This window comes from Stereum hirsutum (genome assembly GCF_000264905.1).
Source record: "Stereum hirsutum FP-91666 SS1 unplaced genomic scaffold STEHIscaffold_14, whole genome shotgun sequence".
NCBI lineage: Eukaryota > Fungi > Basidiomycota > Agaricomycetes > Russulales > Stereaceae > Stereum > Stereum hirsutum.
The window spans coordinates 998,823-1,023,092 of NW_006763144.1; the positions used below are offsets into that span (position 1 = coordinate 998,823).

The window sequence follows — 24,270 nt, forward strand, 5'->3', positions numbered from 1 at the left end:
CACGCGCTTCTGTTATCGTGGGCATTCGCCGGCGCGCAATTGCTTCGACTTCTTGTACCTGTTTTCCCTGTTGGGCACTTATCTTCTCTCCATTTGTTTGCCCCACGGATATGTATATATACCGAAAGCACGGCGAGCAGTGGAGATCCTGTCGCGGTTGTACTTGCTCCTGTGACTATCGCAGGGTCTTTGCGCTGGGCTTTGTCTGGTGAGTGAACCTGTCTATGCCGTGGACATGGAATCTCAGTCGGACTGATCATGAGACTGACTTAGAATCTTGCGGCCCATCATGACTACTCTGGCGAGTAAACCTGATTTCGAGTCTCATAATAATCCTCCTACGACGACCGTCGACGCACCCCCGGAAGTCATCATTTCAGACAATCGTCTTCATGAGCTCGGATATCAAACTGCTTTCCGGCGCGAGATGTCGCTCTTCGGAGTGTTGGGAATTTCGTTTTGTGCCATCGGAATTTTAACAGGGATGAGCAGTGCGTTTCAGACAGGACTATTCAGTGGAGGGCCCCTCGGCTTGTTTTGGGGATGGAATGTATGTTTGCCTTATTCGAACAATCGTGTCCGTACTAACTAGTTACGCCTCTCGAAAGATTTGCAGTTTCTTCATGCTTTTGATTGCCCTATGTCTGGCGGAGATTTGCAGTGCATAGTAAGCCCCGGAGTCGCCACTTTGATCGTAGAGCTGACCATTGTCTTGGCAGCCCTACTACGGGAGGATTATACTTCTGGGTGTGCAAGCTGAAGCCAGACGCACCAGTACTTGGCTGTGAGTATTCTGTCGATATCACGAATGACGAGATCACAACTGAGGAGCTTGTCTACAGACTACACTGGGTACGTATATACGATAGCAATGATTTTTACCGGCACCTCAGGCAATCTAAGGTACGATAATCACTCGAGAGTTCTCTGCTCGGATTCAATGCTGTAGCTTATCACGACCCCGGTGAACCGTGCAGTGTGGCTTTGTATCTTGCATCTCTCGCAGAAGTCGGCCAGAGTCGCATCCTCACTCGAGTGGAGATTGCTGTGATTGCGTTTGGAGTAAACATCGCGTCGGGCATCATCAACACTGTGGGAACCAAGGCAATCGGCGGCATGAGCACGTTCAATGTCTGGTGGACGCTTGGTGGTACCTTTGTGCTGGTCATTACCCTTCTGGTCAAGGCTCCCGTCAAGGTTCGTTCGAATTTTCTACCCATGATGTATAAAAGTGCTCAAACGATGTCTAGAATACTGCAGACTTTGTCTTCACAGACTTCGAGAAGTACATACACGACTTCTGAATATATTGCGCACTTTACTGACAGATTGTCTTCGAAGCTTCACAGGATGGGGGAACAAAGGTTTTGTCGTCCTCTTGGGCTTCCTTCAGGCGGTATATTCTCTAGAGGGTTGTGAAACTGCTGCACAAGTCGCAGAAGAAGCAAAGCGCGCTGAACTCCTCGCCCCTCTCGCCATCGTTTTCAGTATCGTCGGCTCGTACATCGTCGGACTCGCCTATATGCTTGCCCTTCTCTTCTCCGTCCAGTCTATCCCCTCCGTCCAAGCGACTTCATATGCCCTCCCCATCACTCAACTATACTATGACGCTGTTGGCCCAAAGCTCACACTGATGTGTCTGACTGTTGTTTGCTGCGCACAGTTCATGGCCGCAGTGACTGCGTTTACGGCGAGTTCGAGGTTGATATTTGCATTGGCAAGAGATGGCGCTGTGGGAGGTCCTGCGAGGGTCAAGTTTGAGACGCTTAACCGGTGGCAGGCTCCGTATTGGGGGATTTGGTTGTCAGTCCTGGTTGGCTGTATCATCTCGTGCGCTTACATTGGCTCAACCATTGCCGTAAGCATCTCCCTTCATCTGTTCGCATGCACAAATTGGCACCACATCTTAACATGCCGATTGCCTCCAGTTCAATGCGATACTGTCGTCTGCTGCTATCGCAGTCATGCTGAGCTACTTGGCACCCATTATCATCCGTGTTTTCTGGCCCAACTCGTAAGTTACAAAACTGTCACTCGTCATTCGCAAAGCAGCTGACGCCCCTCCCGACCAGTTTGAAAGAGCGTGGTCCGTTCACCCTAGGCCGCTGGTCGTGGATCATTAATTTCGCCAGCCTCCTTGTGAGTGTGGCCCTGGAATTCGTCTTGACCGTACTGACCGTGTTGCGATATCATAGTTCACCGTATTCATCTGTGTTCTCTTCATCTTACCGACCGCCCAGCCAGTCACTGCGGATGATATGAACTATAGTATCGCGGCCATTGGTGCTGTATTTATACTCGTTGGGTTGAGTTGGCTCTTTTGGGGACGATTCCACTTCAAGGGGCCAGTCTCAGAAATAGACCAAGGGGAAGAGGTGGTTGTCGAGGATGAGAAGGTAGAAGTACCTGTTGATCGGAAGAGCTAGGGAAGCACATTTTTTTCCTGTTATGACTGGGTGGTGATGATACGCTACGTAGCGTGATGAATATATCATTCTGGATCTACCTTCCCGACAGTGTTGAAGTGTTCGCCTGAAACACTGGGGTATTTGTCGCGTGTGCGGCGTGTGGCGAGCAGCTCGCATTTCTCGGGTCCAACAAAATGTATATTAAGACGGCGCGGGTGCAAGATGAATGTAGTACGATAGGAGCGATGCATGCAAGGGTAATTGTCCATGGGTTCGGGGAGTGGAGTCGTCGCCGTTGGTTCAGAGGTCATAATTTTGAGCGATATATGCAGGGAGAGTTGTATTGTGGATAGAGACATGCGGCGATCACATATGTCATATAGTAGACGACGAATAACAGAAGAAAGAGTAAACCAAGCATCACCGAAAAGACTGGAACAAACCACCCTTCTGGGACCTCGTCTTTGGTGCACCCGCCCTCCGTGATTTGGGAATATACGATTTCTTCGTAGAGCTGTCATCTGAATCCGATGCTTCGGAGCTGCTCTCGTCCTCGGTGTCTGAAGGTAGTTTCCTCAATTTCGGCGGGACCCTAGAGCGAGTGGAGACCACCGAGTGGACAATAGGTGTCGGTGGAGTCGGAGAGAGGAGACTGACTTCGCTGTTGGCGAGCTGTGAGAGGCGTCTGAAGGCAGGAGCGGGAGGGACCCGCGCGCGAAGTGAAGGTCTAGGGTTCTTAGGAGAAACCTGATCCTCTTCACCATCGGACGCTGAGCTCTCAGAGTCTTCCTTTTGCTGGCTCGCATATTGACTTGCGTTGGGGAACTGACTGCTACCAGGGAGGAAGAGAGGATGCCTAGCAATCAGGTTCTGTTGAGATTCGTCCAGAGCGGCTACTTGAGATACTAATGGGGCCTCCGGTGATGATGGCGGGAGTAGATCCTTTGAGGGCGAAGCAGGGACTTCTGGGGCCGAAGTATCTTCAGGGCTGCTGGGTCTAAGTTGGTCGACCAGAGATGACTCCGAGGGTTGCGATGGAGATGATTGAGGTATCGCAGCCCACTGTGCTGAGGAAGCCTGCAAAGGGTCGTCGCCTTGCTCTTTATCTTGGGCGTGCGAGATTGTAGAATGGCCGGTGGCCGATCGGGAGGCATCTTCGACATCGTTTAGAGAGGAATGCTCAGTGGCGGCCGATTTCACAGATGCGGATGGAATAGCACTGCCGTCCGACTGCTTGGGACCCTTTGCGCCAACACGACCTTTCTCCACAGTTTTTACTTTTTCAGCTTCCCTTTCCTGTTTGACCCGCTCCTTCTCCATCTTCTCGACTTCCTTCGCCGCAAGCTTCTCCTGCCTGATTCGCTCCTTCTCCTCCTTGGCCCTTTCCTTCTCCGCCGCACGACGAGCTTTCTCCTCCTCAGTGAGGCGACCTCGTCGCTTGGATGTAGCCCGAGTCACCACCGGCGTCGTGTTGCGCTCTGTTTCTGCGTCCACTTCGGGGGTGGCAGAAGTAGTCGCTGTGGTGCGCCCCTGCGAGGACGCGGGTCTCTGCGCCAGACGTCCAGATCTACGAGTGGGCCCTTGGGAGCTGGGTTCCACGGGTTCGGAACTCTGAGAAGCTTGCGAGGCAAGCACAGGGAGACTGTCTTCCAACCTCAACCCTCTGCGATCCTTCATGCGCATTGCCACACCCGCTCTTGGAGCGCTGGTACTGGGTGGAGCCCTTACACTCCATAGAGATAGGCCTTCCTCCTCCTCAATAGGATCCTCCTCCTCTGGACCGTTCTCCTTGGCGTCCATTTCATCCTCAGGGTCGATGGACTCCTGCTCCTCGTCCCGAGCTTGCTTCGGGATTTGAATGATAGGCCGTAATGGTGAGTGCTCTGATATGGGCGACGTGGATAGTTCTTGGAGTTCATCGCACTCGTGGTCTTCGACAGGATCAAGACGCTCTTCCTCGTGAATGGGGGGTGAAGTCGACTTGCCGTCCTCTGGATTGATGGCTGTGGCCTCGGATGTTGGAGACGCCATACCTATCGGTGAATTGATATTGTCCTGGCCCCTTGCCTGCTCTGCTTCCTTCGCGGTCATTTCTGGTTGCGGGCCAAGGCCTGTCTCAGGGAGACCAACGTCTTCGTGTTCTGGCTCAACCACTGGGAGAGCTTCCCCAAGGACAGGGGCGGGAGGAGGGTCGGCTTGCGAAGCTTCTGGAGAGGTTTTCCGCGGCTCTGGAACCTCCATCTCGGGAAGAGACGAGACCGAGGCAGGAGCGTCATGGTCTGGCTCGGGAGTGCTAGGCGATGCTGGCGTTGTCTCAGGCTCAAGGAAGGGGTGCGAGAGCAATGAACTACTTTCGGGCACAGGTGTGTCGATTGAAGGAGCCTTGCCCGGTATCACATCGTTGTCCGATGCGTTGAAATACTCTGGAACCTCTGGTTGCACAGCAGCAGCTTCTTCGGTAACTTGTCTACTGTGCAAGGCCACAGACTGAAGAAGAGCAGTCAGACCTATGGATCAGATAAACGAGAAGGTACGTACGGGACCGTGCGATGGCTGCCTTTCACGTCCATCCATGAAGGTAGGTGGTGTCCCTTCTTCTTCGTCCTCCTCGTTATTCGCAGCCTCCGGCTCACTCGAAGAAGACCTGACCTGCCTCCCACTGTGGGGCAAATGACGGCGACGAGCCCTGTTCGCCTTCTCGTCATCTTCCTCTTCCAGCACCACCTCTTCTTCTTCATCCTCCGAATCGCTCCCAACATCGGTAACCTCTTGTTCGAATAGCTTGTCCAAACTATCAAGAATGCTTCTTCTTGGTCGAGAAGGTTGAGGGCCACGAATGACAGCTGCAAGTTGCTCTTCCAGTTGCGATGGGTCCAACTCATCAACGTTAACTTCAGGCTCCTTCTCCTTTACACCATCCTCATCGCTACTTTCCTCCTTCTCATCCTCTTTCTCCACATCCAATCCCGACTTGCCACCCTCCTGCGCATCATCACTCTCCTCGTCGGAATCTTCATTGCTACTCCCCTCGTCCTGGGTCTCGACCGTGACCTCATCCAACTTTGCCCCAACCGGAATCAAAGGCGTCGAGACCCGGCTCCTAGGTGTATCATCCCCAGACACAGACCCACCACCACTGATCACAGATCCCGTCTCATTCACGTCCAACAACTTCAAAACCACAGGAACGTTGGCACTGACGCCCTCATTCGCACCTGCCTGATCACCACCTTTACCCCTTCCCTGTTTCGCGGCCTCCTGTACTTTTGCCTTCTCCTCTTCTCCCCTCGCCTTTACTCTGAATTCTTTCAACTCGTTGACTAGATCCGGATCCGCTAGGTCAGACTCGAGTTCAATGATCCTGAAGTCGATGGAATCAGCTCCGGCCGTGACGACGGGGCATTGAGACCGAACATGGATTGGCCGGGTGAGGCAGGCAGGGCAGACAGGATCGTTCACTTTCGTTCGTTTGGATGTGGATGGTTTCGAGTTGGGAGTGGCTGTAGTGTTGACGACCGTGGGAGGAGCAGGGGACGGAAGTGTAATAGGCGAGGCAGTGACGAGTGGAACTGCAGGGGAGGGAGAAGTTGGTGGTTCGGCGGAGTGAGCAACAGGTAGCTTTGTGCTCTTGTCAGGTGTGTTTGGCGCCAGGACTATCGGTGCAGGTTGTTCAATAGCCTCCGACTCTTTAGCGACTGGAGCAGTAGAAATGCTCGTAGCATCTTTCGTAGACTTCGGTGGTTCTGGCGACGCCTCAGAATCATCGGGCACCCAAGACACGCTAAGCCTCGACTTGCGACGCTTGTCCTTCGGTATGGGCGTCTTCGCTGGGGAGGGAGCCAGAGACAAAGCTAACTTCATAGCAGCCGAAGCGATCGTTGGGGTAGCTGGTTGTGGAGAGGTAGCTGAATGAGGTTGGGAGGCTGAAGGGGGTTTCGCCTGCGTGCTGGCCAGTATGACGCGGTTCATGGCTGCTTCGAACGCTTCGTCGTCGACGCGCGTCATAGGCCGCGTTTTCGAGGACGAGCTTCGGCGTGGCTTCGGTTTGGATGTAGCTGGAGATATTATTTAGGGACTACTGAAAGGTGATGAACATAGAGGTGGGACAAACTCACAAGATGTGGCATCGCTGGTGGTTTGAACTGCTGGAGAAGGCTCGTTTGATGCTAGTGATAGGTCTCAGACAAAGGTAGATGCCGGATGAATTTGTTTTGCGACTTACGAACGGATGGGGGAGCAGCCGGTTGGGCGGAGGCTGTTAAAGGTAAGATCAGTGCTGGGAATTTCAAGGATAACACGAGAGAAAGCTACCTGATTGTACCGCCGGAATGACAGAGACAACACTCCCACCATCAGCCGTCCCAGACTTGTCTTGTGGTTCCTTCGCTTTTTTGCCTGGTTTTGCGTTAGTGTCAGTAGGCGAATCATTCACAAGTTGTTTTGATGTTCTTACTTGACGAGTCTTCGACAGGCTCAGATGGTGGTTCAACTTGTCCAGATGGTTGAACGGACGGAGTGTCTGGATACGCAGAAACGTAAGCGAAGCAAAAGACAGCACGTTGAATATCAGTTCCTACCTGGAGCCTCAACAACTGCACTCGCTGCCTTCTTAGCATCTCTCCTTTCCTTCTTCAGCCTTTCGTGCTCCGGAATCCTCTTCCTCTTCTTCTTTTCCTTCGTGGATGTGTCGCCGGTCTCTGGAGCGGGAGAAGGAGTGGCCACAACGGCTGTCACATCTTTGGGTGGTGCATGTGAAGGTGGCGCCACACTGCCTGGAATCCGTATGGGAATACCCTGAGGTTTTTCAGATGCGCTAGAAGGGTTCAGAGCAGCTTCCACGGGAGAATCGACTGGAATGGTTGAGCGGCCATTAGGCTTTGCAGGCTTAGCAGCGTCAGTAGGAGTGGCGGTGGCGTCAGTGATAGGAGAATTGAGGGCTTCCTTCAATTTCCTATTTCTCCTCTTTTTGCGCGGACTTCTACCCGCGACCTCGGCGACTGGTGTAGAAGTAGAGAGTTCGGCGTTTAGAGGTTTCGGAGTCGAAGGGGCAGGTGACTCTGCACGTTTCCTCTTCTTGGAGATCTCAGCTTCCGAAGGTCGTGATATAAAAGGAGTAGACGAATGTGCTATTGCGTTGACAGACACGGAAGGAAGAGATGAGGTAGGATTGGTGGTGCTAGACTGCTCCATTTTAGACTTCTTCCTTTTGGACTTTTTAGAGGACTGAGACGGAGATGGATTATGGGAATTAGACGATTGAGGTTCAGCGGTCTCCGTCTGCTTCGCTATTCGCGGCGGACTAACGGCACGGGGTGAAGTCGACTCTGCAGAGGTCGCATGAGGTGTCGAAGAGAGGTCTCTATTGGGATTCTTCCTCTTCTTTTTCTTCTCCTTCGAGATAGCCAATTCTGCATCAGTGTCGTTAGTTGTCGTAGGAGTGTCCTCGGGAGATGGCGCTTCATCGAAGGCAACTTTGCGCTTTTTCTTTCTCGGTTCAGCAACCTCGATGTCTTTTGAAACGGTGAGATCCTGGGCAAGAACTTCTTTGGTTCGTGAAGAAGAGGAAACGGGTTTAGAGTTTGATGCAATCGGAGAGGGTTCGGGAGAGGATGGACGTTCGCGTTTCCTGTCCTTCCTCTGCTCGAGAGCCTATGCTTATATTGAGAAGGATACAGAAGTCTAACTATTGTGAACTTACCGGTGCGCCGATCTCCGTAGCATTTGTTGAAGGTGTAGGCCCCGCAGACGGTAGATTGACCGGATCCCGCCCTTCGATATTCACCATGACATCAACGTGAGATGTAGTATGTGCGAGCGCACGAAAGGCATCAAAGTCATCGTCTAAGAAGTGATGGAGAGGGGATCATTAGAAACATTAAGGTTTTATAGGAAGGAAGACGCACCATCCTCTAAGTCAATTTTTGTGTTCGCTCGAAGTTGCACAAGTTCAATCGACACCTTAGCATCAAGACCAAGCTTCTTCCTCACGACATCCTTCGTAGCATCCAAAGACTTCTCTAAGTTGTGATGGTATAGCATCAATCAAACGTTACACGCATTACACGCAGAAAGCACGCACCTTTGAACAGACGATCAAACGTCCTGTCTGGAGTATGGTAAGTTATTCGAGGCCTCTCGATATCCCGCTTTTTCGACTTGCTGCTGGAGCTGTCGTCCATCTCCAGGGTCGACAACACAGGACACCCAAGTGTTGGGCGAGACAGAGGTGGTGGTAAGTAAAAGCTAAGGTGGTCAACTTGTTAATTGACGGAGGACGGAAGAAGAATTTGTGGGCGCCGTCCGGTCGGCCCGCCTCCGACGCGCTCCCGGTTCGTAGGCGACGGTGAGCAGGCGTTCTCTTTCATCAGCTTCGACAACCATGGCGGGCCACGGCACATACAGTATGTTTGAGTTCTCTCTGGCTCAAATATCTGTTAACTCCTTCTTTTAGATCCTGAATTTAAACCTCACTTGCCGGGTTTCAGATACAACTTCCTTGCCAAAACCCTCGGAGCGACGATGTGGTTCTTCATCTTCTACCGCGCCAGGTGCGTTTACCGCGTATTCGTACTGTTGTGCTCTTCTAACTGGACTCCATTTGGTGATAGACAAGATGGTGCAAAGCTATTGGTGCGCTTCACTATGCCTTGGCCGTATTATAGTTCTGACTCTGACTATGGATGCGTCTATGATGTAGGGTGCACACCCATGGGAGGCGCATGGTCATGGACATGGACATGGAGAGGAGTCTCATCATTGATTGTCGTATGCAACATAATAGAGGATATCTTGAGACATACTACAGAAATGAACTTTGGCGGTACGCTCTCTTGCACGGTTGCGTTCGGAATGGAGCTTTCTGCGCCAACAACATTCAAAGCTCGGCCTCTCAAACCAGTGATGAAGCTGTCGCCCTTTCTGGTGAAACGCCCTACCCGATTCCGTTCGTCCACGTCCGAGACTATCTCGCACCAGTTCAACACACCTCCCACACACGACGGCTGATACTTAGAACGACTCCGAATCCTTTGCGCGCGGAACGAAGATATACCCGCACACTCTTGGACTTGGTAACAAATTCAATGAGTTCTGTAGGGTGAACCTTGTCATCTCATTGGTCGGAAGCTCATACTGGTGGACCTGTTCACGAGTTCGGAGTGTGTACTGGGAAAGGTGAAATCATGAGGCGGCTACAGTGGTGGATGTACAATGGGTCTTTCTGAGATAGCCAGTAGTTTCACGCACCTGTGCAATTACCCATTGTACTTCCCATCGGGTCTGCATACCCATACGTAGGCCCGGTACGTGCTGTGTACGACGTGTGCGTAGAGAAATAGCGGGCCACAGTGGCGAGAGTCAAATGTGCTGACAGGCTCACGGAACGACCCCAATGAAATTGGCATGATTGGCGCGGCCAGAAAGCCGAGCGACGCGTGCGATCGCCATCAACACTGGTGTACCCATCGGCGACTGCTGGCAAAGTCGTCCAAAGTCGTCCATACTCTCTTTCTTCCATACCACCACCATGTCCACCCTCAGGAAGTCGACGGCAGTAACGAGAGCACTGGCTCGCTCGTATGCTACTTTGCATAGTGCCCCCGCGAGTGGTAAGAGGTATACATGCATCCTAGTCGCGTTATATACTTGCGTAACTAATGCGGTTCTATATTTGAAGCCCAACAGGTATGTCGTGTTCGAGCGGAAATTATATTCGAAATGTTCATGGTCGTTCGTCCACACGTCCGAAGCTATCGTTATGTTGAACATGGGTGGCCCATCCACCGTAAGTGCCACATGGCCTACTTGGATTGCATGCCACTCATGAAGTAACCTCTAACAGGTAACAGAAACTGGAGACTTCCTCAAAAATCTTTTCTTGGACGGCGACCTCATACCCCTTCCTTTCCAAAAGTATGCAGCTCCTATCATCGCCAAACGTCGAACGCCCTCCATCGAAGAACAATACACTGCCATTGGCGGCGGCTCTCCCATTCTTCGTTACACAGAATACCAAGGCAAAGGAATGACTGCACTGTTGGACGAGCTACATCCCGAAACTGCACCACACAAAAACTATACTGCCTTCCGATACGCGAACCCCCTGACGGAGTTGACGGCGAAGAGGATGAAGGAGGACGGTGTGAAGAGGGCAGTCGCGTTCACGCAGTATCCGCAGTACAGTTGCAGTACGACGGGAAGTAGCTTGAACGAGATATTCAGGAAGGGAGCACCGAGTGGGAGTCTACTGGAAGGGATCGAATGGAGTGTCATCGACCGGTGGGGAACGCATCCTGGGTTCATCGAGGTCCGTGTCTTTTGGCCATACTACCTCCGATTCCAACTCATCTGGCTTGTAACTTGTTGTCACAGGCCGTAGCTCAAAATATCGAAGCAGCACTACAGAAATTTCCCGAAGCCACTCGGTCGGACACCATTCTCCTCTTCTCAGCACATTCCCTTCCCATGTCCGTCGTGAACCGTGGGGACCCATACATCCTCGAAGTCTCCGCCACCGTCTCCGCCGTTATGGACCGCTTGGGTAACTCGAATCCGTATCGACTGGTATGGCAGAGTCAGGTTGGACCGTCGGCGTGGATGGGAATGCAGACCGGGGACGCTCTGAAAGGTCTGGCAAGGTTGGGAAAGAAGCAGGTGGTCATTGTGCCCATCGCCTTTACTAGTGATCATATCGAGACGCTATACGAAATTGATCTCGAGTACGCCAAGGAGGGTAGGGAGGTCAGTTGCTTCGTACTTTTCTATCTATTGTCGGCCATCCGCGCAATTGCAGTCCACTTATTTTCTTCTATCATTTCTAGCTTGGTATGGACGTCCACCGTGCAGAGTCACTGAACGAGTCGCCCGTGTTCATCCGAGCGCTCGCAGACATCGCCGCCAAACATCTCAAAGACTACTCTGCGGGCAAGGGCCCGACAAGCATCCAGTTGAGTCTGCGGTGTCCAGGTTGCACCAATTCAGTGTGTGCGCAGCAAAAGTCGTGGTTCGCCAAGGGAGGAAGGTAATTTATGTGTTTCGTCTGGGAAGGGGTAGACTGGATAGGTCGTCCCTCTGCTATCCTGTTTCTGTTAGATGATCTGTTATTCCATTATACTTATCTTGTTCAGGACTATTTACGTCGAGTCTGTTTGTACCGTCGAAGACCGTTATGAAAAACAACTGCTCCCCTCACCTTCTCTCGACAGAGCCACAGATACGGCGCTACTCTGAAGATCGTTCTACGGCAAACCCCGTGAATCAAACGCCGCTTGAGGTGGCGGATGATTTTCAATCTTTAGCTCATCCGTTCCACACCAGTCTGTTGCAACAGAACTACCCCAATATCCGAAGCCAGGGTGTCTGTTCTGACTTGTTTTTTGATCATACGCAGCTAATGTCCACTGCTTTGTTGGTGACCACATGAGGAAACTCCGACGTTGAACGGTTTGGTCAAGTTGACTCGCACGCTGGTCTTGCCAGCAAGGAGATGAGAGTACTACCATCGGCTACATCGGATGGTTGGTTTGAAGTTGTTTCCCGTTGGTTGTTGCCGGTCTCTCCGCTAGACTGGCAACTGCTTTAAATTAACCTGACGCTCTAGTCAAGATGGAGTTCTCGGATGCTCGTTGACAGTCAGCCCTGCGAAACTAATTTCTGACAGGCTTGTCTCGGGACATGCAAGTCTTCCGCAACGCCCCCTATAACAGCTGCCCTGCGTCATATCTGTAGGTTTCACTGTTTCCACCTTCTATCTTTCTCTTCGTCTGCATACTTATCAACCCTCACGTCCTTCTCTCTGTGTGATACTTACACCCTCGATGAATTTCGATACATTGACTGGTATCATGTATTCCGTCCAAAGCGTAATATTCGGAGACTATGGGCCGGAAAATGCTATCGCAACACAATGTGTATGCTTTCCCAAGTCTCTTAACTTAGAAGAAGTAAACTGACAGATATTTGTCTCTTCAAAGACCACTTCTACACCTAAGCATATCTCTACTCAACACCCCTTCCCCTTCCCCACATCGCTGTCTCCATCTGTCACGTCGCCCAACGTTACAACAACCTGTTCCCCTCGACAAAACTCAATCGCGGGCCCTAGTAATATCTCAGACGACAGTCGCAGCAGCGAGCGCCGGCGCCACACAGTGTCTGCAGGTTCGCGTGGTTCACCCCCAACATACGGACAAACTATGGCCCGCGATATGTTCACTTCCTCCCGACCATCCATTGTCTCGCCGAATCTTCCGCCACCAGTCTACCCCTCAGATGCAGGACCGCTCCAGCCATCTGCAATCGCGCCGAGTCCATCTTGCAGCATCCTTCCCATTTCACCCACAAGTAACTTGGTTCGGTACACACCTCCTTCGGAAGGTCATGCCATCCCCAATTCTCCCTCCCAAATGGAGCCCGGATCATCTTCATCTATAACAGTACTACATATATTTTCCCAAGACGCTGCGAACGACATTGCAGAAACCAGCGTATCAGTCGACCTCTCCGTACTTCAAAGCCTCAGCACGAGCCAATCAGCCACATTTAATACCGCCTCTCGTCCCCGCCTCCCCCTCGACCGCGGTTTCTCCGACGACACGGTTATCGCACTCGAAGCCTACTACCCCGATGCTCCCGACAGCGTAAGGAGGAGAATGAGCACAGGATATGCCAATTATCCTGGCAGTTATGGTGGTTATGGCGGGATGAGCGAGAGCCAGTCGAGGCGTACAGTTCCATTCGATGAGGAAGATGGAGATCCGGAGTTGCCGACATACGTGGAGGAGGATAAGCTGGCTTCGTCGAGGATGGTCCAGCTTCTTCAGGATTTTGGGACAGAAGGGAGGGCGGAGTCGACGCTCAGAGAGAGCCAGAGCTTGCAGTAGGTAGAGGGAGCAAGCGATACGGCGGGTTTTGACGGTTGGATGAGGCTGTTTTGCATCATATATTCAATGGAGAATTGACCCGCATTAACTTCGCACCTATAACTTGCCATCCTGTGTTTCTGTAGAGTAGTCCCAGCCGCAGTGCTTCATCTTTGATTTTGCTTGTAATATCTGTAAAAATTGTGTACTTATAGATAATCCGTCGCGAGCGCTCCCAACTGCAGTCAGCGCAGCTTGGAGTATGAGGGGAATGCAAAAAGTTGATTAAGGAGGAACATGAATATAAAATGGACATGAATCCATCGTAAGCAGTCCTTGGTCCACTCCTACATGCCCCAAAGCCATCCGCCATTGGAGCGCATACTTCAACAACCTCTCGAAGAATCCTGAGACGCCATGGATTGTTCACTCCCTCTTATGACCACCGGCTACACCACCGGTCAAAACGCTCGGCAGGTCCTGGCTTCCGATTCCGTACAATAAACCGATGGACCCGCCAACCATGACGAGCAATGCGATGACAGTTCCGGTCAGGAGCACGAAAGATCTATATCAGGTTGACGAAGTTAGCATACGATCAGAGTAACATGCAGGGAACATCGCCATAACGGGGAGAAAGAGGGACTCACTCGCTGACGTCCTTCCTCTCACAGCTCTGACCGGCCCAGTTCTCCGTCCTGCCCTTGTCGTCCTGTGTCCTCACACACGAACAGACATAACACGTCCTTCCGGCCTTCAACACACCAACGCACTCTCCCCTTCCGGAGCAAGCGCTCGTCCCGTTAGAGCACGAATCCGCTGTAGTAAAGCAGCCTGAGATAGACTCTTGAGCAGCCCTGAAGCTAGGTGCCATGGCGGGTGATTGTGATTGCCTCCTCTGCATCCCGGCGGGTGGCTCCTCGGTCGTAGGAGGAGGGGCAGTGAGCAAGACGAGGTGGAGGTCGTCCTTGGTCATGATGCTTTCCATGGTTGCCTTCAACGTGGAAACAGCCAGGGTGTATTGCTCGCTGTCCTTTCCATACTCTTCCTTGATAGCCCTCAAACCCTCGATCTCGAACGCGCCGAATTTAGTCGTGTCGGCTGGTAAGGGAGTCTCGAGGAAGTCAATGAGAGCGGACGCTTCGGTAAGGAATTTGTCGGTGGAGACTGAGGAGAGGGAGAAGATGTCGAGGAGGCGGGGAATGGTGTATGATGGAGAGTCGGGCGAGGGGAGGGTGAATGTCTCAGAGTAGACTTCATGCGCTCGGGAAAGCGAGGTTTGGAACATGGAAGCGAAGGCACTGGATGGTGGCGAGGGTATCATGTTAATTGAGGGTTTGAAGTCTTGCGGAATGACATCTAGACAAAGTTGAGTTCGAGACGTTAGCAATTCGTCTCTATCGACTGCAGGTAAACAACGCACCTCGGGCATCGTCCTCGTCTACCCTCAGCAGCAATGAGCTCTTTATCCCACTACCTACAAAGCCTCCATGATGGGAGAAGTATTTGGTGAGGATTTGGGTGTCCTTCGCTGGTTCAAACTCTTCGAGCTGGAGGTGGTAGGCAATCACAGAGCTGGCATGTGCAGGTGGAATACCATTCGGAAGAGACTTTGGTCTGGGATAAATGTAAACCTGGGCGGCATTCGCGACCGCAACGAGACAGAACGAGAGGTAGAGGCCGCGCATAGCTGGCGTTGAATTGAGTTGCTGCTAGACGCTCACCGGGGAGACGAGCCACCAAGTCGACGCGTGTTGGATGCGGTATGTTCTTCTCACGAACCATCTTGAGCACATCTCATGTTTTCGCGCACAAACAGCACCGATCGGGAATGGCATTGCCTCAAGACACAACTTTTCCGAGCTCACTACAGCCTCATGAGTAGCACAGAACCCATAGGGATCAGTGTTATGGCTGTGGTTGAGTTCAAGAGTGTTTAGGCCTGCTGGACACCAACTCATCCTTATTATCCAGTCGAGCAACTAGTGAGACCTTCCGAAAGCTGAAAGAGCAGGACCTTCGCAATAGTGAAGACACTGATATTCGGAAATAACTAATTCATGTTACTGGCTCGAAGCGGCTCGAGGGATGACGACAAACAGAGTCAGAGAGAAGGCACAAACTTGAAGTGACGCCACATGCGAAGTCGGCATTAAAAACAAAATCAACGCTAAGGTATGAGAAGATTCACAGCAAAAAGAAGTATAGGGTACAACAAGAGAACATCTGACGAAGGTATAATAAAGTCCGCGAAGATTCATAGCGTGTCGTGCAGCCGTGAGGGATAGATGAAGCCTTCAGCCACCGTGCCTACCGAGGCCACGAGTGCTCTTCGTCACTGAAGCAGCCTCCTTCTGCTTCGCCTTCGCGCGTCGTGCCCTACACACAAAGAACAGTCAGCGCTGCGTATCACACAAAATATTGTAAAAAGAATGACTTACTCCTCCAACGCCTCCCTCTCGAGGAATTGCGCGTGGTCTCTCGCAGCCTTCACCGCGTTCTTCGCCGCAATCAAAGCTGCGTCCGCCTGCCTCTCCGCCGCCTCCGCATCTTTGATTTTTTGTCTTGCGCCCTTGATACTGGGATCAGAGCCGAGGGCCTCCTCTTCGCTGTGGTTTCTGCGGGCAAAGAAGCTGCTCTTGCCCGTACCGTTACTCTGGGTGGTGTTGCTCCGGTCGAGGTCGCTGGAGCCGCGGCTGCTGCGAGAGAACATGGAGGACTTGTGTTGAGGCTCGACGGGAGCAGGCTCCTCTTGCTTGGTTCCGAAAAGAGGCATGATAGTTTACTGCTGGGACGATTCAGGGAAACAGTAAGCACACGAGTGTATGGCAGGGAGTCGAGACAGGCGTACCTTTTAGAGTAAAGAAATAGAGGGAGGTTTGGGTTCCTGGCGGTACGAGGAGAGTGTGGAGGTGGGTCTTTCTAGAGTGCGATGAAAGTTGTACGCTTCCCAGGCGTGTTCTTTATATACGCTGGGGAGGGCTGAGGGGAGGAGCAAGGGTTGATTGACTGATTGACGTCAGTGGGGCCTAATCTTGGGAGCCACTCTTTGCGCGCTCGTCGCAAATGGTAACCATCCAGGAAACATGTACCGCGCAGCCTGTCTCGCGCGGGACGAGCCAGGAAAGTGTTTGGAAGGACAGCGTACCTGATCTTCGGTGGTCAGTGGAGCGCAGGGGAATGTTACAGCTCACTGATATGCCAGTTATAGATGGCAGGTGCGGTGCGAGTAAAAGAGAGCTCGTTGTCGTCATAGCTGCAAGCTCACATGTTCACGATACTAGAGTACCGGGGATGCGTAGATGCTGTGTTCGTGTATTGCACCCTCGAGTCGATCCAAACGCGATCAACATGTTCAGTGGGCGTGGTGGAACATTCGATTTTGTCTAGCGCCAAGACCGTGAGCTTGTACAAATGTCATGAACGGTCCTGAGCTGTATTTAACAGCTCTAGAGCACGACCAGGCATCGCGCATTTGAAGTCCAGAATAACACACAGCACCGCACTCCATTCCGCCAAAAGAGGAGAAAAATCGAGATCACTCATCAAGGTTGATTGCCTTCCCGAACTTAGCGTACAACGACACCTTAAGCTCCTTCATCCCTTTCTCGCACTCTTCCTTCTTCTCCTCCAGACCCGATAACTCCTTGTCCAGAACTGACTGATCGTGCAGGAGGCGTTTTGTGGCCCGAGAGTGTGGCATATGCAGAAACGTTTCGCCGACTTTGTATCTAGAAAACGAAGAAACAAGATGGCTATGAGAACCGTGAAAAGCGATCGAAAGTGGATCGAAAGTGCTGGAGGTAGATGGCATGACGCGGTGAAAAGCAATACGCGGAGGAACGTACAGGACAGGTTGGTCTTCATCTGCGAGCTCAAGCTCCATCGACAAGTCATCTAGTGCCTCCTTCTCTTGCTATTCGCGGAGTATCCATAGTCATCGATGAAGAGCATCACATTTGAGAGATTCAATCAGCCATTGTGTCGTATACAATTCCAGGCATGGTGCACACCTTGAGTTCATCCCTCCGCTCCTCGATCACTCTAACCCTCGCGTTTAACTTTGAGAATGTGTTTATACGCTGCTGGTCCTCTAGAATGCAATGGGTTAGCTGAAATGTACCGATCCAAAGTATACATACAACGCAGATCTATTCTCGAACAACAGGTGGAGGACGTACCCCATGTAACATCGATATCATCATCCGTTTCTTCCTCCTGCGCGAGCTGCATGACACACAAACCATGGCGTAAGGGCCGGGTATAGACAGCAGATATCGTAGATAAGATCCGAAGACGTTCAGCGTACCATACGCATGTTGTTCATGATAGTTCAATGACCGTGTTCGTAAAGAGGCGCGAAATACTAGTCGGCGGGAGTGAGTTCAAATCAGATATGCAAGAAAGACCGAACAAACCACAACTAAGAGGGGTTAGTCTCCTTGTACTAGAGACACAGTGTGAGCACGAAGGTAAAAAGTACGCGTCAACGGTGAAAGTTCAGAGCAAGGAGAACACGGTCATGATCAGACGCGATTTCAATTTCCTCACGCTCAATTCTGAGTGGCGTCACGGGTTAATTTACGTTGTGGCCCATATACTTATTCCAGTCTCCGGAGTTCTTATGATCAAGAGATATGTCTTCATGCAATAGATACACGCACGACTACCGTGACTTGGTTACAATAAAAGGCACTGCGGCTGTTGTCTTAACTAATAGATACATGGTGTGCCGTGATAGATGGGCCCTACTTAGTTGGCAGTCGCAGCAAACCAAAGGAACTGCAGTATTTGTACAGTCAGACACTATGGAAGCGCTAGCCTGAGTTGCTCAATCTGCGAGTAGAAACAAAGGAATCAGTCCACGCGAAGACACTTCCTCAGCCGTAAAAGCATAATCCCAAAGACTCACCCAATCCTCCCCCCAATCCTCCTTTTCCTGCGCCAACCTCGCATTCTCCTTACTCGGCAAAACAATCGTCGTAAAATCCACCATCTTCTTCTCATTCTCCATCAACAACAACCGCGCCAATCCCAACCCGCCCTTCTTCCTCATAAACTCCGAATTCTGCCTCGCGTTCTCCAGCATCTGTAGGCCCTGCGGCCCCTGTGCGCCCAGCATGTCGCGTGCTTCGGCGTCGGTGAGCGTGAACCCGTTGTGGACTGTGTATTTTGCGCGGGCGGGTTGTGTTGCGTGGTCGGGTTTGAGGGTTAGGGCGATGAAGATGAGGTTTGTGGTGGCTGCGGTGGGGTTGTGGCCTAGGTCGAGAGCGCAGATGAAGGCGTGGCGGAGGAGGTCGACGTTGGTGGAATGCCTGTAATATGCATGTGAGTCAATAAAAAAAACCTAGATGAAAACAATGCGTCGAAGTGGGATGTAGATGACACAGACCATTTCTTGAAGACAGCGATTTGCTGAGCTAGTTCAGGTTTACCCTCCAGCTGTTTCTTCGATTCGACAGCACTTTTACAGGGACCCTGTGTAAAAATACATACGCATCGAGGAGAGTAGTTAGGGACACGACGCGCATTAAATAAAAACAGAAAACAGACCTTATGATGAGGCCAGCTGGCGACCTGGCATTCCTTGCTCTGTGGCGTATAACAAACATCCCATTCAAGTCAACGAGCTGCATTGGGAGAGTATACACCTCCATGCCAAGACTCAATACCTACACAATAAATGACCTTTAACGTGCAAAAACCCAATACATTCATCAGTTCGTCAAAGCTATCAAGGACCACCTCACTCCAAACCGTCGAAACGCACCTCCTTACATTTCGCACAAGCCTGAAAGGGCTTCACCCCAGGCTCTTGCTTCTTCGCGCACCAATGACAAATTTTGAGCGTCCGAGACTGACCTTTCCATTTCGGATCTTTCTGTTGTTCGTCCTCCTTTGGTGTAGATGTGGGGTTCGTGTCTGTACTGGTGGACATGGTGGTGGTCCCGAAGGATGTTGCGCCAATTGTGCGACGGCGAATTTGGCGTGTGATGTCACGCGTCTGAGTGGCGAAGAGTGGCGGTGGCGGAAGGCGCTCACTGCTCAACATTCGCTCGTAGCAAGTGAAAGAGAGGCAATATGTGTGCAATATACATTGAGGGCTGACTGTGTGTTTATTAAATCGTTTATGAAGGGCACTACAATATACATACAAGACAAGAGAGTAACCTAAAATGGACACCGTAACAAGTGGACAAGGTTCGCGGTCACCCATGGAAAACGACGAGTAGAATGAAGATAAAGAGGTGCATCGGGGCCCGTTAGCTCCGTTTGAGCCAATGCGATTGACACGAAGTACCTGCTCGTGGGAAAACTATACATACGTACCACATCGCGAGTTCGACGTGGGTATCACAGAAGTCCCAATGGTGAACAACCTGAAAGAACCGTTCGGTTATAATCCGGATGAGCAGCCACTAGCACCCGCTACTCAGGCACTCAACCAGGGACACCGTGACCGTAGGATCAACACCATCGGCATCGCTTAGCCAGCAGTATCCGTGGGTGGCTGTGGAAGTAAGAGCCAGAAGGAGAGCCAAAATCGGAATCGAAGAGCTCTATCAGAACGCGAGGCATGTGCAGCAAAGGCTTGGGGGTAAGTATAGAACGCGGAGTACTTAAGATGCTGCCACATAAATCGCGGTATTGCGGCGTAGAGTGAGAGAAAAGCTTGAGGCTGCTGGTCTCTGGACGGTCAATGAGATAAGTGACATGAGCTTCGAGGAAAATGTCCAGTTTATACATAGCTTCAGATGTCCCGATTGGGGTACAAGGAGAACGTCCTGCGATCTTCGGCCAGCCTTCCGAAGCATACGGGCGTCCGTTGGCAGAGACTAGATAGTAGTGAAGTTCCTTAGATGAAGCCACAAAATGCAGGATTACTCGGGTGGCTGCACTCAGAACCGAGAACAGAGTGGAAAGAAAAGCAAGCAAAAAATTCACTGAAATCGAGTTGGAGAAGCTGAAGGTCAGGAGAACGGCGCTGCCAGGGGAAATCAGGGCGAGCGAGCTGTCGGCGACGGTGAGAGCTTGTTGTGCGAGTTGGGGACGAGCACGCTGGGCTGAGTCAAGTGATGGGGCGGGGACCGTGACAAATTGAATAATAAAGGGACGGCCACACACGGCGCCTTTCGTTTTTATCTTCAACTCGCTCGGCCACAGCGGGCCCCAGCCGCCGCCAGCCCCCACCGCATCCTCGTCGCCGCGCTCGATGTCATTGTCGCCGTCCACAACAGTGTCGAATTACGGTGAACCACAGTTTAAGAGACAGAAAACGATCTCCACGAATTTGAACCCCGTCCCCGTCGAGATGTCGAACCAGAGCGCGCCGGCGGGCCTGCCTCCCGCGATGAACATCCCCAAGAGAGGAGCGCGGGCCTGCACTGCATGTCGGAAGGGAAAGAACAGGTGTGAGGGAGAGGTCAGTTCGTCGATTCTCCAAATCCACTCCAACGAGCCGCCAGCCGTACGCGTCCCGCTCACCCCGCCTCCCCCTCCTGGCCCGTCATACCGCCCCGGCCCGGCTTGCTATTACCCCACAGGCTCCCTGTCGTCGCTGCCAGCTGAGCGGAACCCCCTGCGTCTTCGAAAAACCAGAGAAGAAAAATGGCCAGTTCGTCACTGGGCCCAGCGTCGAGTACGTCTACCCATTGTCGCACGAATTCTACCACGACATCCCTGACGACCCAGACAGGAGGCTCAACCGACTCGAAGGTCAATATGTCGTACGTCTTCTTCAGACTCCTGTGACACTGATCCCCAATGACCATGAGGGTCTGCGCAGGTCATGCAAAGCCAGATGATCGGCATGCAGAACACACTGGACCGTATTCTTGCTGCCGTACAGGGTCCTCCACCACCCATGGGTGTCATGCAACCTCCCCAGTATCCTCCTATGCGAGACGGACCAGGCTATGTAAGCAATCTTTCAGATACTCGTACTCCTTTCGAAGGTGGACCTTCCCCGGATGACCGTGGTCAGAAGACATTTCCTCCATTGCCGGGGTTTGCACCACCAGTAAGTCTCTCACAACCATCTTCCAACCATTCTCCAAACTGACCGTCTTCCCGCGCATCAGCCACACAAGTACGCAACCTACGGTATCGTACCTAGCACAGCACCATCCTCGGATGATGAATCGGAAGACACATTGCCTCGCTCGACTTTGAATGCACCTATCGAGGCTCTTCAGGGGCTTGCGAACGCAGCTGCAGAGGCCGCATCCGTACCTTCGTTTGCGCCAAGGTCAGTCGCCATATTATATTCACGCTCCGGGCTGTAGCTGAAGTTTATCTGCAGAGTGAAGAAGCGCAAGCGGGCGGAGCCGATCCCCCGGAACGCTTTCCCAGATGTGGTGGAGAAGGTACGCAAACAGTGGTATACCTTCTAGCTCACATATCAATAAATGTTGCATTGTAGGGCTTAGTGCTAGACTCAGAAGCCAGAGAGCTATTCCACATGTAAGCTCCAGGTCCAGCGAATCTTTCATCGGCTAATCCTCGTGTCCTTCATTCAGTTTCTTTTCCGGGTGTCATCTCTTCATCCCTCTGTTCGATCCGTCGTACGACACATACGAAGGTTTGCGAGAACGCTCCCCGTGGACCTTCGATGCCATCCTTGCTGTGGCCGGTAAGATCAGAGCGGGAAATAATGCTCCAGGCCCTACTTTCTACAAAGCCCTCGAAGAGGCCCAAGGGATCGCTCGGTCCTCTCTGTTCGGACCTGTTGTCAGGAAAGAAGCCGTTCAAGGCAAGTCTCGTCTGTGAGACTACACCATGCATCGGTTGACTCACCATCCCTTGTTTTGTTAGGTATGCTTTTGTTGGCTGCTTGGAGCACGAACGGATGGCTGCCCAGTGGCCATGCCATGCGTATGGCCCTCGATCTTGGACTCCATCGTGCCCTCGAAAAGCTAGCGGACGACGGAGGCAAGAACCGTTCCGAGGAAGAAGAGCGCGATCTAGTCGTTTCTTCTCGGATCTGGCTTTGTCTGTACTGGTTCGATCACCAGTACGTTATTTCTATTGTTTCACAGGTCAAACCACATGCCTGACCTCTGGTTTCGTAACTGTAAGGATGAGTCTCGGAACTGGCAGACCGATCGTTTTGCGTGACGAGAACTCGATCAGGCATTGTCGGATCTTGTTGAACCATCCACTGGCGTCACCGACAGACGTGCGGCTCATCGCACAGGTCGAGCTTATTGCACAGAAAAGTGAGTATTGGCCCTTCATACTCGTTGACCTCTAGGACAAGACTGATGCTATCGAACTACTCTAGCTCAAATCCATGAGACACTGTCGCCCCTGGGTGGCCAAGTGAACCATAATACGCTCGCGTTCATCCGTCGCGCGAATGTGGCGCTCGATAAGTGGTGGCAGGATTGTGACGAGTTGCACCGTACGTTCGCAGGGTCTATGTTCGTTTCGTGTGTTTCATTACTGATTGTGATCTTTTACGATAGACCAAACCATGGACTCGGACTCGCTTCTCCGCAAGATCCTCGCCGGCGAACTTCACTATGCTAAGCTCTGGCTTGTCTGTGTGGCCCTTCGCGGTGTCGCTTGGGATAAGATGCCATTTGAACAGCGCGAGCTTGCGTTCCAGGCTAAGGACGCGGCTATGAATTGTCTTTCCGCGTTGCTCACCTCCAACGAATACAGGTGGGTGTCAGCGCCACTTTGCCTTCGAGGCGGATCTCACTGAACTTTTGGCTACTTGTTTCATAGAGCGGCGCTTCGCTATGCGGTTCACGATAGTCTCGTCACCGCGGCTTTCTCTGGTCTGTTCTTGTTGAAGATGGGGAACTTATTCCCTTCGGAACTTGACTTGGGAGCGATCACGGCCCAGGTCGAGCAGCTTGCCCAACTCCTGTCGGACGTCGCAGCCGAAAGGTATGTCCCTCACTCTCCCTCTGGTTTACTTCTTTAAACTTAGCTATTACCTTTTCTTCTTAGGTATGCCCTCACCCTGCGCATAATGCTCGCCAATCTCCGCCGCAAAGTCGGAATGTCCACAGGCGCGCCTCCTACCCCCGTCCCCGGCATGCACAACGGTGGTCCAAATGGTCCGGAACCCATGGTCCTCTCGTCGCAGTTCGTCGAGCAGGGGCCTGGCGGTGTGCCAGGAGGCGTTCCTCCGCCGCCGCCGTTCACCATGGAGGAGCTTGGGCTGCCGTGGCCCGGGAATCCGGTGGCGAACTTCAGTCCGAGCGATATCCCGGTTTGGTTGCAAGAGCAGGTACGTCGCTTTCCTCATCCTCCCTTGCGCTCCCCGCCGTATGTGCTAATGGGCCCTTCTTATCGATGCGTTCGTAGAACCTCACTGATTTGGGACTTCCGCTGAATGGGCTTGACGGGATCTTCATGAACTTGAACCGGGCGAGCGGCTGGCCGGGCGAATTCGCTCCGATGCCTGAGGCGTGGTGACCTTTGTTTGTGCTCCCTCGTTCCGAACGGTCTTGTGCTAATGTATAGTCTTTCTTCTTTCTTTTGATTTTTCCGCTCGGTGTACTGTACCCGTTTTTCGCTTTTCGCGCCGCCGCCTTTTGGGTGGATGTAGGTTAAATGAAGTGGTGATCGCGACTTCGTGAATCGGATGAGGCTGGTATGGATGTGGTATGGTATGGTCAGGTTGAGAGTGGTTGGGTTTGGATGAGTGTGTTATGTGTATGAATGTCGGGTCTTCGGGCGTATGTATATACTTACGTGCATTTGTATGGTTCTCGTTTGATTTCGTTCCTTGGTTCTGGTCTATATCTTGTTGGTATTCCGGAATCCTTCCTATGCATCTCCAGCCTCGTCGCAATAGGTCGCTTTGTTCCACGTATGGTGTCGTTGCAGCACTGCACGATTTCTTGGTCTCGGAGTCCGTTCGTAATATAATCAATTCCCTCAGCGTTTTGTCATGTTCTGATATATTGACTTCCATTCAGGTATTCCATGTCGATATGTTGGTTGTTCAGTGTTTATTATGAATCCATGTCTTTCTTGATTTATTG

At 52.0% G+C, this 24,270-nt stretch overlaps 10 protein-coding genes across 10 annotated transcripts; 5 read left to right on the forward strand and 5 right to left on the reverse strand.

Annotated features, from left to right (window-relative positions):
- Positions 1-289: 289 nt before the first annotated feature.
- STEHIDRAFT_63988 (amino acid transporter) lies at positions 290-2,426 on the forward strand (the record flags this gene model as incomplete). Its single annotated transcript, XM_007307741.1, has 8 exons — positions 290-550; positions 609-667; positions 720-788; positions 924-1,201; positions 1,284-1,858; positions 1,929-2,014; positions 2,073-2,139; positions 2,196-2,426. 8 exons carry the CDS (start codon positions 290-292, stop codon positions 2,424-2,426), a joined length of 1,626 nt encoding a protein of 541 aa, XP_007307803.1.
- Positions 2,427-2,618: 192 nt separating this feature from the next.
- Positions 2,619-8,630, reverse strand: STEHIDRAFT_149263 (uncharacterized protein). The gene is made up of 10 exons (XM_007308049.1): positions 8,488-8,630; positions 8,312-8,425; positions 8,107-8,249; positions 6,986-8,057; positions 6,862-6,927; positions 6,720-6,803; positions 6,631-6,663; positions 6,524-6,574; positions 4,947-6,463; positions 2,619-4,895 (listed from the first exon to the last, which is right to left on the reverse strand). The coding sequence occupies exons 1-10, from the start codon at positions 8,585-8,587 to the stop codon at positions 2,829-2,831; spliced, it is 5,247 nt and encodes a 1,748-aa protein (XP_007308111.1). The 5' UTR covers positions 8,588-8,630; the 3' UTR covers positions 2,619-2,828.
- A 231-nt stretch (positions 8,631-8,861) lies between these two features.
- Positions 8,862-9,162, forward strand: STEHIDRAFT_44761 (uncharacterized protein; the record flags this gene model as incomplete). The annotated part of the gene is made up of 3 exons (XM_007307694.1): positions 8,862-8,956; positions 9,017-9,038; positions 9,106-9,162. Coding segments are annotated over 3 exons (174 nt in total), but the record flags the coding sequence as incomplete, so codon positions are not given.
- A 1,002-nt stretch (positions 9,163-10,164) lies between these two features.
- On the forward strand, positions 10,165-11,431 carry STEHIDRAFT_63762 (ferrochelatase; the record flags this gene model as incomplete). Its single annotated transcript, XM_007307719.1, has 4 exons — positions 10,165-10,191; positions 10,249-10,713; positions 10,779-11,147; positions 11,228-11,431. The coding sequence occupies 4 exons, from the start codon at positions 10,165-10,167 to the stop codon at positions 11,429-11,431; spliced, it is 1,065 nt and encodes a 354-aa protein (XP_007307781.1).
- Positions 11,432-12,601: 1,170 nt separating this feature from the next.
- Positions 12,602-13,288, forward strand: STEHIDRAFT_160547 (uncharacterized protein; the record flags this gene model as incomplete). Its single annotated transcript, XM_007308050.1, has 1 exon — positions 12,602-13,288. The coding sequence occupies one exon, from the start codon at positions 12,602-12,604 to the stop codon at positions 13,286-13,288; it is 687 nt and encodes a 228-aa protein (XP_007308112.1).
- Positions 13,289-13,440: 152 nt separating this feature from the next.
- Positions 13,441-14,955, reverse strand: STEHIDRAFT_102404 (uncharacterized protein; the record flags this gene model as incomplete). The annotated part of the gene is made up of 3 exons (XM_007308051.1): positions 13,441-13,835; positions 13,918-14,626; positions 14,691-14,955. The coding sequence occupies 3 exons, from the start codon at positions 14,953-14,955 to the stop codon at positions 13,694-13,696; spliced, it is 1,116 nt and encodes a 371-aa protein (XP_007308113.1). The 3' UTR covers positions 13,441-13,693.
- A 356-nt stretch (positions 14,956-15,311) lies between these two features.
- STEHIDRAFT_171070 (uncharacterized protein) lies at positions 15,312-16,160 on the reverse strand. The gene is made up of 3 exons (XM_007308052.1): positions 16,119-16,160; positions 15,709-16,055; positions 15,312-15,646 (listed from the first exon to the last, which is right to left on the reverse strand). The coding sequence occupies exons 2-3, from the start codon at positions 16,041-16,043 to the stop codon at positions 15,565-15,567; spliced, it is 417 nt and encodes a 138-aa protein (XP_007308114.1). The 5' UTR covers positions 16,044-16,055; positions 16,119-16,160; the 3' UTR covers positions 15,312-15,564.
- Positions 16,161-16,186: 26 nt separating this feature from the next.
- STEHIDRAFT_124245 (Prefoldin subunit 4) lies at positions 16,187-17,744 on the reverse strand. The gene is made up of 6 exons (XM_007308053.1): positions 17,686-17,744; positions 17,577-17,633; positions 17,449-17,494; positions 17,281-17,360; positions 17,116-17,183; positions 16,187-16,998 (listed from the first exon to the last, which is right to left on the reverse strand). Exons 2-6 carry the CDS (start codon positions 17,592-17,594, stop codon positions 16,806-16,808), a joined length of 405 nt encoding a protein of 134 aa, XP_007308115.1. The 5' UTR covers positions 17,595-17,633; positions 17,686-17,744; the 3' UTR covers positions 16,187-16,805.
- A 220-nt stretch (positions 17,745-17,964) lies between these two features.
- STEHIDRAFT_84290 (uncharacterized protein) lies at positions 17,965-19,214 on the reverse strand. The gene is made up of 6 exons (XM_007308054.1): positions 19,038-19,214; positions 18,944-18,955; positions 18,821-18,859; positions 18,660-18,745; positions 18,180-18,582; positions 17,965-18,103 (listed from the first exon to the last, which is right to left on the reverse strand). The coding sequence occupies exons 1-6, from the start codon at positions 19,203-19,205 to the stop codon at positions 18,074-18,076; spliced, it is 738 nt and encodes a 245-aa protein (XP_007308116.1). The 5' UTR covers positions 19,206-19,214; the 3' UTR covers positions 17,965-18,073.
- Positions 19,215-20,439: 1,225 nt separating this feature from the next.
- On the forward strand, positions 20,440-24,144 carry STEHIDRAFT_124248 (uncharacterized protein). Its single transcript, XM_007308055.1, has 15 exons — positions 20,440-20,690; positions 20,812-20,906; positions 20,964-20,994; positions 21,054-21,287; positions 21,349-21,515; positions 21,570-21,633; positions 21,690-21,730; positions 21,787-22,019; positions 22,082-22,280; positions 22,346-22,485; positions 22,551-22,670; positions 22,735-22,933; positions 23,000-23,164; positions 23,228-23,510; positions 23,588-24,144. Exons 1-15 carry the CDS (start codon positions 20,481-20,483, stop codon positions 23,696-23,698), a joined length of 2,292 nt encoding a protein of 763 aa, XP_007308117.1. The 5' UTR covers positions 20,440-20,480; the 3' UTR covers positions 23,699-24,144.
- The last annotated feature ends 126 nt before the right edge of the window (positions 24,145-24,270 follow it).